This window comes from Microplitis mediator, chromosome 8 (genome assembly GCF_029852145.1).
Source record: "Microplitis mediator isolate UGA2020A chromosome 8, iyMicMedi2.1, whole genome shotgun sequence".
Classification (NCBI taxonomy): domain Eukaryota; kingdom Metazoa; phylum Arthropoda; class Insecta; order Hymenoptera; family Braconidae; genus Microplitis; species Microplitis mediator.
This window is the reverse complement of record NC_079976.1, coordinates 17669742-17683403: the sequence shown is the minus strand read 5'-3', so window position 1 is coordinate 17683403 and position 13662 is coordinate 17669742. Positions and strand designations below refer to the sequence as shown.

At 29.4% G+C, this 13662-nt stretch overlaps 1 protein-coding gene across 1 annotated transcript; it reads right to left on the bottom strand.

Annotated features, from left to right (window-relative positions):
* Nucleotides 1-553: 553 nt before the first annotated feature.
* On the bottom strand, nucleotides 554-3468 carry LOC130673231 (uncharacterized). The gene is made up of 2 exons (XM_057478188.1): nucleotides 2587-3468; nucleotides 554-1009 (listed from the first exon to the last, which is right to left on the bottom strand). Exons 1-2 carry the CDS (start codon nucleotides 3401-3403, stop codon nucleotides 594-596), a joined length of 1233 nt encoding a protein of 410 aa, XP_057334171.1. The 5' UTR covers nucleotides 3404-3468; the 3' UTR covers nucleotides 554-593.
* Between the last annotated feature and the right edge of the window lie 10194 nt (nucleotides 3469-13662).

Below are 13662 nucleotides of genomic sequence, written 5' to 3'. Positions count from 1 at the left end.
AGCACAACCACTGCCGCACTGCTACTCGGACGCTCATGATCAGTTGGAAATATCTTTATGTATAACAATAATATCATGCTAAAGAATTGAGCTCATTCGAAGTTACAGATTAAAAGTATGGTAGGCCATGGAGGGTTAAAATACCATTTTAAAAAGGTGATTAAGTCCTCCATGCCCTTTGTTTAGGACATCAAGGACTTAAATAGCATTTTAAAATAAATGGTAGGCCATAGAGGGTTAAAATACCATTTTAAAAAGGTGATTTACTCCTTCATACGCTACTTTTAGGACATCGAGGACTTAAATAACATATTACATTCAGCGGCAAGTGCAACATCAAAAGAACTGAGGCTTTGGAGGCTCAAACTACTGTTTTAATTTTGACTCGGGTCTTCACATCAAAATTCAAAATTATTGGAAACTAATTTTACTAATGAAATAATTTTTATTAATGTTATAAAAACTTACATATTTTGAACATATATGCAATACATATTGAAAATTAAAAATCACAGAAGAATAACGTTTCTTTGATTTCAAATTGTTGCAAAATTTTTAAAGCAAAAGAAAATAGAAATAAGAGCTTAAAGTGATTAAAAGTAATTTTTTTTATCATTTGAATGAAATTGACTTTTGTTTTTTTCGCTCTTATTAATTTGATTTACTTTCGGCATCGTACGATGAAAATTACTTATATAAGTTTTTATAATTTGTGGACTGCGACCTGGTAAAATATTATACTGAGCTTTAAATTTTTTTATTAGTTGAAACGAAGGAAGGCTTTTCGTTCTTAAATACTCAGCAAAGTAACGTTGAATTGTTTTTTTTTCATCTTCACTCCAGCGAGCTCGAGTGATTTTTTTAGATTCAGCTGAATTTTTTGTTACTTGTGTTTTAAAAGTAACTTTAGCTTTAGATGTAATTTTGAAATTCGAGTCCTTTGATGAATTAACAGTATCACTCTTATCTTGATGATCGTCAACATGAGACTGGTTATTACTCGATGTGTCTGCAATATAATAGCATACGTTTCAATGAAAGTACTTAAAAGTTAATGAAAAGTCAAATATTTATGTGTGCATCCTAGGTCGTGTCATTTTAGGGCAACTTTTTTTTCAACACATTAACAGCTCCTGTACTTGCAGGAAGGTAATTGTCTTACCTTATTATCTTGTCGATAATAGTCGAAATTAAAGTTTTTAATATTAATATTAACAGGTGTCTCATCGCGATTTTCTATTCGCTATTTAAATAATACCATAGGAAAAAAAAATTTTGAGCTTGGAATTTTATACCTTGGCAATGGCTCATTGTATAGATAAGTTCAGGATATATTTACGTAGAAAATGGAACGCTCTACGAAAAAAAGTTTCGTATTATTTCTTGATAAATCTATCTGTTCAAAAGTTATTAAAGCTTAAAGTCAAATTTGTAGTAAATTTCGACTTCTTTTGACTTTTCCGGTGAAACTGTCAGACTTATCACAAAATTTTGTGAAATCTTTTTTGTAGACAATTGTATTCCCGACAAATTATTTCTGATTTTTTTAAATTCCGCATTTTTTTCTAGTTACTTTCATTTTGATGTTAGGCTCTTAAAATCGATCAGAAAACTATTTTTTATATAAGCTTGGAATCAAAATGAGAATAACTCAAAAGTTATGCAAAATTCAAAAAGACTTCGTCAGAGATAACTTGTAGAGGATGAAATGGTCTACAAAAAATATTTTATAAAATTTTGGGCTAAATCTGGTGGTTTCGCCGGCAAAATAAAAAGATCTCGAAACTTATTATAAATTTGATTGAAAGCTTTAATAAGATGAATTTATTAAAAAATGAAAAGAAACTTTTGTAGAGAATTCTATTCGCTACGGAAATCTGTCCTGAACTTATTTGTACGATGAGCCATTCCCGAGGTATTAAATTCCAAGCTTAAAAAGTTTTTCCCATATTGTTTAAATGGGAAATACAAAATTGCGATGAGACAGTTGTTAATATTTATATCAAGGGCAAAAATTACCCTAAAGTGACACACCCGAGTGTATAAATGAATACTAGTAAACATCGATATTAATTAAATCGACTTCATTAGTAAACCCAGTGCGACTATTTAAGTTTAAGCCTTTACTATATCTTATTTTTATAAATTGCATTAATGAAATTATATAAAACAGTATAAATTTGTGAAAAAAAATTTGAAATAAAGTGACATTATTAAATTTTGATTGCTAATTTGTTAAAAAAAAAAAAATAAGTTCAAAATTATTGAATTTCTGTAAATGATGAACACTGGAAGTATCATATTTGGTCGCAAAGTTTGTTCAAAAATAGCAGTCTGCAAAATTAAAAAATATGTTACGTTTGTACAATCTACTCAAAAAATTTCTCAAGCGATTATTGAAGAAATATATTCGTAGAATCTTTAAGACTTCTACGTATGCAAGAAAAAGCTTAGTCACGGCAATGGTTGCTTCAAAAATTTTAAGAACTTTAAGTGAATAAATTACTATTTTTGTTCATTTAAGTAAAATATTGAATAGAAGAAAAATAACAACTAAAATATATGAAAAAATAATTTCATGTATACCTGGAAAACTTGCATTTGTTGAATTTTCAGTCTCTAAGTTATGTGTAGAATTCATAGATATGGTTGAATCATCAGCTGAACGATCTGGTTTTTGGGCTATATGTAGAATTTTAGACATATTGAGTATATCAGATTTAGCACGTTGTTGATAAATATTCTTATGAATATTTATATCATGCCCTAAATAGTCAGCTACTTTTGAAACTTCTCCGGGGTTTAGCTGTAGCTCAGTACACTTCGTAGCAAGTTGTTTACAGAGTCCAGTGCCACGGAGTAAATCTGGTCTTTCAGCTCCACATTCTTCCGAAAATTTTCTTAAAACAGTACTAGCACAGAGATGAGAATCTTTGTAATAACCTGCTATCCCGAAAACAAATGGGTTTCTAGAACTGACTCCTGCCTCAGTACGAAATTTCAACAACTCAATAAGACCTTTTCGAACTTTTGAATTAAGCAGCAATGGCACATTTTTATGTAGTTTACCACATATTGTAGCACGACCATATTCTTTGGCTGCTTTTTTATCTGACTCAGACAGTAATTCATAACCTTCGTCTTTTTCTGTGATGAATGTCATTTTTTCGTAATCCTGAATTTCAAATCTTTCTAACTCCCCCGCACGTTTTCGATTAAATAACTGCAGTTGCGCTAATAATGCTTCAGCTAGATCACGCCATACGAGTTTACTAAAGTTGGTCTTCAATTTTTTACGATTTTTGCTGATTTTTTTATCTAAATACTCAGATAATCGCTGTATATCGTCTGTTCGAGGTAGTTCGATAACTTTTTGACGTTGTTGCATTATTCTGGTTTCCATCACAGTTCTATTAATGATGTTGGCAAATCCTTGTTTGCATAGAAGTAAAAAGTTTTCAACCTTTTGTTTTTTTTCATCTTCGTTGTTAATAATACATTCACTAATATATATCTGTCCCATTTTGTTAATATTGGTAGCAATTTCGGAAGCTCTAGACGGGACTTGATAATACCCAGATTCTTCATCCAAGCCAGCAAACTCGTTGATCGCGTCAATAACTGCATGATATTTTATCGGATCAAATATAGAAGCAAAGTCACTAACAGTAGGCTCTTTTCGTTTCACTACCGTAAAAAATCGTGCAATTAAGCTTAATTTTCCTCGAATCATTTGAGCGAGATTACGCTTTTTATACTTCATACACTCTTCGTTACCAAACAAAATAATCAATAAATCATATCTGATGAGACGAACGTGATTTTTTAACTTCATTGCGGGTAGAATTTTATAACGCATATCTTTGGAAGCACGTTGATGTATTTGCCCTTGTAGCTTACGTGCTTTAGCAAGAATACCTTTACTATTGGCAGCATTACCCTTACAAGCAGGGTAGTGATGACGAAGATTGTTTTTTGTATACCATCCTTTGCAATTTGAACATGGTGCAAAATTCCCACCAGATTGTTTGCTTTCTTGATTGGGACATCTTACAACTTTAATCACACCAGGTTTATGATCTTTATGATTGTACGTTTGTTTCTTATTAAATTCAAAATTTCCTTTTTTTCGTAACATTCCAATTGCACGCCTACGTTCAGCTGATTTTTTTTTCAGATCTAAAAAACTTTGAACTTCGGGTTCATCACGATGCTTAATTTCGAAATGACGAGCAATTTTCAAGATTTCTTCTTTACAAAAAATACAAAAGTCTTTTTTTGAATTCCCTTTGTTACATGTCAATTCAGCGATCACGTCATTGTCATCCCATCCAGAATTTCCGGGCATGTTGAATGAGTTTATAAGTGACGATGAAGTATTTTGAGATCCCTGACTAACTCTAGGAGGTAAATTACAATTGTGTAAGTCATTGTCTCCATTTTCATCCTCAGACTGATCTTCGCATAGTTCGCTTTCATTCTCAATGGATTCATTGTCAGATTCTGTAGCTTTGTAAGATTTATCCGAATCGTCTCCTGATTCCTCTATTTCATTTTCTGTAAGACCTGTATAAAATTATTTAAACTAACTATCGTTGAAATTAACCCAATATAAATTAGGTGATCTTAACTATACACGTAACAAAATATTGAGTTGAATTTACTATAATCGAGAATATATCTTCTAGAAATTAGTAATATATAGGTTAACTTGAAATAATGTGATGTACAAAAGAAAAAGATTTTTCGGCGCAAGAAGTATTTACTTGCTGGGAAAAATTTTTTACATTATAAAGTGAAAAAAAATTTTTTGGGACACAGAAAAAATTTTTCTCACTAAGAATTTTTTTCTTCATTTCATGATGCAAAATACTTCTTGCGTCCAAAAATTATTTTTTCTGTATATAACGATTACTACTATAAAGTTTTTTGTATACTGTACTGCTATAATATAAAGTATTATCAATAGTAGATATTTCATGCCCGTTAGCATATTTGTATTAAAATGTTAAGGACTGTACTGCATTAAATTCGACCACTCATTTTTTTACGTGTAAATATTAAAATCATGCAGTACCCAAATGATTAAGTTTTAAAAAACAAAATAATTAAAATTGATTATGAACTCAATAAATTCCATTGTAAAAAGTTTTTGTTTAATTAATAAATACATTAATTCAAGTAAGTAACTCACTGGTTTCATCTGCAGATACTTTCTTATTATTCTTACACGAACGGATTCTAGTCATAATTCTTTCGTCATTGTGGTTAATACTTGGAATTACAGTGGAAATGTCATCTGCCATTGCGTAATCACAACTGGACTGACTGACGTGATGTGCACTTGATACTTTTCTCTGATACATTTCTAGCTCTTAAAGTTACGAAAAACACATGTAAATTAATGTTAAACCCTAATTTATCGTGAGGTTCAAGAAAATAAGATGTTTTCAATTTATTGATGAAATTTCAAATTATTAAAAAAAGTTGTTAGAAAATTTAGAATATGATGTATGGAAAAACTTTTCAAAGCTTTGGTCAGGTTTTGACGGGGCATTCGCCCTGATAAATTCTCAATATTACTAAAAGATATGAAAATTTTTCTTTTTTAATAAATTCACAGACAAATCGTTAGACATACTTTAGCACACGAATTAAGTTTAGATCGAATGTCATTAACTACTTCAAAAATTTTGTTTAAAAAAAAAATACATTAGTTATTTATAATCTTAGTAGTTCATGATGACTCAAAGTCTTAGACTGCAAAATATTTTTTTTTTCTTACTCTTTAAAAATGCATTATTTAGAATGTAATGATATTTACTGTGCAATAGAAGTTCCATAATACCGATAGTTTAATTATTTTTGATTGAGGTTTCCAGTGGTATGAAAATTCTACACACTTCGAAAATCCATATCCATACACATAAAAAAATTTTTGTTTTATCCTTAGTACAATTTTTTTTTTTTACATTTATTTCGATTTTAACAGAATAACCGTATCTTTAAGATTAATCGCCGGTTATTTTGATAGTAATTTTTATCCATGTAACCACAACTAGAATTAAAAATACCTAAATGCTAAATATCTTAAGTTTGAATGCTCAAATTTCATAATTTTGTATAAAACCACTTTTCCATCAATATCATTATTTGCTTATTTTTGATATCAGAGCAAAAATGTTCAATTTCAGTTTCAGCAATAATCTTGAGGTCTTATTATGATAGTGCCAATTTTTTCATTACGAGAATTTAATAACCCACACTAATACGTTTTAGCATTTAGTTTGATATTAAATTTGAATTTGCGCTCAAAATGTTACTTCTTTTTACTCTTAATAAATACCTCGGTCATTATAAATGATAATAAGAACTTTCACGTCACTAAGATTATACTTACTTATTTTAGGTGAACTTGATTGCGAGACTTTAAACATCTTTAAATCGATCGGTGATATTGTTATATTTGACGTCACCCGAATGTTTTTAGTATTCTCGACATTATTGTTATCCAAAAATGTTACAGTTTTCTCTGTTAGTGAAAAAAATTGTGAATGATTATCTTATGGTTGTAAACAATCCAATAATATTCCATAATAAAAGTCATCATTTAAAAACTTTTGTCGGTTGTAGATAAATTTTCATAAAAATTAGTATATTCATTTCAAATAAGAATAATATAACTAATAAGAAATAGACAAAAAAAATTTATGGAAGAAATATTTTTTTTTATTGCGAAGTCTAATATTAAAAAAACGTTATGAAAAACATCACCGAGTTCAGATTTTGCTGTCTCTTTTTGTTAAATGTTTACAGCAGCAGATATTATTCTAATTTTTCCTCTCTTATATATTCCGCAAGGTTATTTTACTGAGTATCCTCAAAAAATACATATAAATATATGACACTTACCATGACAGTTTGTTTGGAGTATGAGAGGAATGGGTTCTGGATTTGGCATGCAGGTTTTTTGTCTTTGGAGGATCAATCGAGGATTATTTTGGTTGAGGTTATTACAGACTTTATTTAATAGTAATTTATTACCTAGCAAATAATTTTTTACGAAAATAAAGTTAATAATAACCTATTTGTAATAATTAGGAGATATAAAGCCGAAAGATTGATTGATACCTACCATACTGGCAAATAAATTTAATTTTCTTTTTACAAATATTATCTCTTTTTTTATTTTCGGATATGTGCCGACTTTTATGCACGCAATAGTGCTTTGCTTTATTACGTACTAAAGCAAATAATTTTGTCATTGTGATCACTGAAAACTCCAATAATTCCGACCTGATTTTTTTGATTGTGCGTTAGAAAGACGATCAATTAAAATGGCTGATTAGACGCTATCCACTCGAAGAGTCACTCAGTCGTGGGCTATAGCGTAACCGGAACCGGGAAAGTGTGCGTCCATCTCATAACAGTGATTTGCTTCGTACGGTACTCATCGTCAATGAGAAGACAGCACACAATTTAAGGCTGGTATTCATGGTCACACCTTACAGCGAAGAATCGTCCATGTTATTTATCATGGGTATGGTGATCTTATGCTAGAAGATTTGCCCTAATAGCTACTTTAGCTTGAAATTGACAGTAATATGTCACTGAAATTGCCTGAAATTTGCTGCTCGAATTCGCTGACGATTTGACAGCAAAAGATGTAAAGAAAAATTTGTTGTTCAGTTTTGCCTAATTTAGAGCTCACTTTTTACTAGAAAAAAAAAAGTTCGCAATGTTCACATTCTTAATATTTCAGAAAGTAAGCAAATTTGTACATAAAAATGTCAACAAATTGAGGGCGAAAAAATACTTTACAATTTTTCAAGTCAAATTAACAATAAATGGGTATAAAAATTTGCCTGAAAATCGACGACAAATTTTTCTTAGTCAACTTTAAAGTAAATCTGCATTCTGATTCGGGTAGTAAATTTACGTCAAATTGAATAGCATAAATTCAAGGAAACTTTTGTACAGCAAACTGTGTTATTAGGGTGATTACGTCAATAGCCACTTTGATTGCAATTTAACGTCAACTTGAAAATTCAACTTGACCAAATTTGGTGGTTGGAATTGGACGGTAAATCGTCAACAAATATTAAAGAATAACGTTTCCGGTGATTCTGATTGATTAATTTTCACTGATGTATGTTGCAGTAATATTGTTGTCAGAAAACTGAACTTTGATGCTTATCTGTCGTCAATTTGAATGAGGATCGACTAGGCGAGCTCGGAATTCAGTTTGCTTGAAAATTACGACCAATATTTTGCAACGAAATAAAAGCAAACTTTCGCTGATCAACCTTGGATATCTCGATATGATTATCAGCCTGAATTTCCCGGATTCAAAAATCAACATAAATTTACTGTCGTAACCAGACGTCAAAATAACTGCAAAAATTTGACATACAAGTTAAATAAAGTCAACTTGCAGTCGACTTGAGAGTAATTTCTTTCTTCTCCAATTTTATGGAAACAGCTTAATGACAACGCTCTATGGCAATTTGCTTGCAGATTGTGACAGTAGATTGATGTCAACCTGTAGTACAAGTTGAATTCACATTGTAGTCAAAATTTTAAACGCCTGAAGTTGACAACAATGTGTCGTGAAATTGAAGTAAACTGTTACTTGCGCTAATAGGTAGATTGCGTGAGCAGAAGTTTCCTCTAATCTGCCGTTAAGTTAACATCAACTTTAGGCTGGCAAACTTTCAAGTACAATATGACCTCAACTTTAAGTGCAGCTCAATATAAATATACTTCCAGACTGTAAAGGTAAGTTGACATAAACATTTATCATCAAGTTGCTTACGAAAAAATTCGAGAGCAAAAGTTGCTTTCAAATTGACGACATGTGGGCATCATTTAACTACCACATATAACTTTTGCGGTCATCTTGATGTCAGGTTGCGGGAGTAAATTTTCATTGACTTGCCATCCAGACAGCTGAAAAAGTAGTTATCTGGAATATTTTCTATAATAATACTAGCTGATAATAAAAATTATTAGGCAGAAAAGATAATAGACAAAAATGCGTACATATTCATTGGAATCATTTGTAAACATCCAGATAGCCAGATTAGCTGAGCAAACGTTCGCTCTGCGAATTTATCTCTGAAGATATTCGAACTTTTGACTAGCGAATGAGTACAAAATCAATTTAAACAAAAATATTAGCCAGAAGTTGTAAAAAGAAGCTGAAAAACAAGAGTTAATTTCAAACCAAAAAGAAGTTGGGAGAAATTTGACGTCAAATAATTGACCATCAACGCATTGCTGATATCTTGACGTCTATTTCTGACCACAACTTTGTTTTAACTTGTAGTTAAAAGTTTAATAAAAGTATATTTTTTCAACAGGTTATTTGAAATTTTTTAAAAGTGCATTATGTCTCATCGAAAGAACATTTTAATAAAGCTACAAAAATTTAATGTGTTCAAAACTAGACGATCAACATTCCCCTAATAGCCACTTTAGCTTGGAATTAACGTTAATTTGATGTTGAAACTACCTGAAATCTGCTGCCCGAATTTGCCGACAATTTGTGATTTCGAAATAATCATGAAAAGTGAATTTAGTATTATAATTACCGTAAACGAATAGCCATTTTTTATAATTTATTGATCAATCCATTAGAAACTTATTTCTCGACCTATTATTACTATGGCAGGTTTCAGGACATCAAAATTATCAAAAATTAAATCAAAGAATACCTTGCAATTCAATACCGAGCTACTGATAATCAGTTTGGTCATTTTAACATGATTGAGTTAATGGATTAGATAACATTAAATGCTGTGTTATATTAAATATACAACGATATGTGAGGATAACTTAACTAGGACTATACGCGTGTTGTGAAAAACGTATATTTATTTACGTTTAAAACATGCCAATAAAGATTTTTAATTCAATTTCGGTTTGGATAAATAAATTTGAAACGGAAATAAAAATTAAACAATCAACTAATTTCCAATCATACCCCTAGAACGTTGTCGACAACGTTGTAGAAAGACAACGTTGTAGAAAGGTTGTCGACAAGTTGCGGCCAACTTGGCTATGAGGGTACCTTTAAATTGTAGAATAATTAACCGCAAATTTCTATTTTTAACTTTTGCTGTCAAGTTTTCAGCGAATTCGGGCAGCAAATTTCAGGTATTTTCACCATCAAATTACCGTCAATCCCAAACTAATGTGGCTATTGGAGTATCTTGTGACTTTGTAAATCGATCCTAACACTACGCTACACATATATATACACTCGGTCCTGAAATATGCCGTTAGCATGATTTTATAGGTTATTTAAATATATTTAATTTTCTAATGAACATCAAGAATTATAATTCAGGTAGGACTGTATCGTTCTCGAAAAATCTGAAAATAAAACATGATGTACTCATATGACTAATAAGAATTTGAAAGTGATTTTATTAAATGATAGTGATAAAATTTTTCAGTGACTTGCAAGTTTTAATTTTTGATCATCTCACCGGAAAATATTGACAACCGAACATAGAGTAACCTCAGTATTCATTTATTAGATAATTAAATCTGATTAAAAATTGTTTAATGATGATATTTGAAAATTATAAAATATATTCAATATTTATTACGACACTCAGGTATCGTGATGTATACATATAATTAAATAAGTTTACCCAGACTATTTTATTTTTGTGTGTTAATAATCCAAGTACACTATACAATAATTGATCGTTTTAAGACATAAAAATTAATTACATTTCAATGAAATAGATTTATTATATAATTTATGACACTAATGCCATATATTAACAATGGATAATCCATTGTAAGCTAATTATCATTGTCCTGAAACATACCGTCATAAAATGCACACGTTCTAGGGGTATGATTGGAAATGAGTTGATCGATTAATTTTTATTTCCGTTTCAAATTTATTTATCCAAATCGAAATTTAGTTAAAAATCTTTATTGGCATGTTTTAAACGTAAATAAGTATACGTTTTTCATAACATGCGTATCGTCCTAGTTAAGTTATCCTTACATTTTGTTGTATATTTAATATATCACAGCATTCAATGTTATCTAATCCATTTACTCAATCATGTTACAAATACCAAACTGATTATCAGTAGCTCGGTATCAAATTGCAAGGTATTCTTTGTTTTAATTTTTGATAATTTTGATGTCCTGAAACCTGCCATAGTAATAATAGGTAGAGAAATAAGTTTCTAATGGGTTGATGAATTAATTATGAAAAATGTCTATTCGTTTACTGTTATTATAATACTAAAATCACTTTTCATGATTATTTTGAAATTACGAGCATTTAACCCAGTTAAAACTGGATCACAGAATTTGAGGTTACAAAATAATTCCTCATAATTTTGTTTGTCCTTTAGAATTCGTGATTATATTATTATTAGTGTATACAATATCAAAAAATATCTTATTTCAGACATCTTAAATAATAGCTATAGTATTCATATTTTGTAAGTGATTTTCAATTGAAAAGGATTGGAGTCTGTTTTTTTTACATTTGACGTTCATGTCCCGAAAGATGCCATTTTGAATGAAAATATTCACACATCTGTTTTTAAATTTTACGAATCTTTAATTAATTCATTACTATCTATGAATAACAGCAGTAAGTTATAAAGTTGTGCATGAACATTATTTTGCAACTATCGATTATCGTTAAACGAATAAAAATGTCTCTCGATATTGCGTTAAATTATTCCTAGAGCGATAGTTCATTGAAAAAATAATTTGTGTTATTTTAGTAAAATATAAACCTATCAATAGCTTTAAAATTGTTAAATTTAGTACATTATTACAAGACAAGACTAGCAGTATTTCATATGCAAGATTTTATATACTAACAATTTATGATCTAGCTTAGGACAGTTTTTAATGTCCGGAAATTAACTTACATATAATATCTGTGGTGAAAATTTTTCGGACTTTTGTCCGAAAAAGTCTTTAGAACTCTAGAACTGAGTTTTTCAGACAGAAGTCCGAAGAATTTTCACCAGGGATGCCCGGTAGATCGATCTAATTAGACAATTATCGATTGTTAAATCTATATTTTTATTTAAATTATGCTCATTCAAATCAAAGTTAAAGTAAAACTTCAAGATATAAATGTTCATTACCAATTTTGTAATAATATTGCAGTGTTATAAAATAGTTGTATATAATTAGTTAGAGTTACAGTATGTATAATGAAGTATGTTAACCCGTCATCACATTATGATGAATATTTCTTTTAAGATGATGCGCATTTTAGTCTCTTCAATCTACTAACATTACTGCTTTTAAAACACTAAACTGATTGTCAATACCTTTATATTAAATTAGATAAAATCAATTATTTGGAATCGTTTGTTATTTCTGATGTCCTGAATTCTGCCAATGAATGATGATATTATCGACAAAAACATGATCATTCAATAAGTCAATTTATAAATAAATTATAATTGATTTTTCTTTATTTTCCATGTTTATAGAACTAAATCATTCCCTAGGAATTTTGGTAAATTACACAAATTAAATTCAATCTAAAATTAGAACATACTGTTGTCGAGGTTAGGTTGTTTCACATAATATTGTGTGTGCCATTTAAATAAATACTAATTACTTATAAAAACATCATCAAATATCCAATATAATACGTCGAAAATGATGATATTCAGGTTTTGTTAGAGATTGTAAGTTTATAAAGATTGAAATATAATTTTTTTAATTTGATGATCGTGTCCTGAAAACTGCTATATTGATAGTAAATACTCATGCATCGGATAATTAGATATCAAATTTTATAAATATTTAATTAATTTATTGCTCTAAATTAACACGAGATATTACTGAAAAAATATTTGAATATAAATATTTTGATTGTGTCTTGTAGTGTAGTTGATAAACTACAGAAAATGATTTTGGCGAGCTGCTTAATTTTTAGATTAACCATTAGTCAGCTTTCATTAAAGGCGGAACATTCTCAGCATTTTAATGTTGAAATAGATTTAGATTAATAGTTATGCATAGATATACTGTGATGAATGTTCATATTATTATGTTATAGTTTATGTAAAAATTGATGTGGAATTTGTAAGGTCACACTTATAATTTTCTTATGTGTAGCTTTAAGAAAATACAAAGATTAACAACCAAAAAACATCAAGTATTTTTCAATCTCGTATAGAAATTTAGTATATTTCCACGTTCTTACAAATTGAAAAATGCAATATGTACACTAGACTGTTTTAAATTAAGCAACTATTTTTTTTTTTCGAAGAACTTTGAAAAATCGAATAGGTATCTTAAAATATGGTGACACTTAAAATTTGTGCTCTTAATATTGATATTTATAGGTGGCTGTTGATAATTTTCGATTTGTCATTTAGTAACATAGTAAAAAATACATAACTTCCGAAAAAATCAAGATACAAAAAATCTCTATCTAAATATTTTGGAGCAAATTCCTTGATTTACAAAAAAGGTCTTCTATGATTTTTGCATAAATTCAACCATTCACAAGATATTCAATGTCGAAGTTTGATACAATCCAAAGAACTTGTTTTGCTTGTTTTGCTTGTTCTGAATTTTATACCATGTCAACTATTGAGAATTTCGGAATTTTCAATGCAATTTTTTTGTAGGAAATTGACTGCTCCA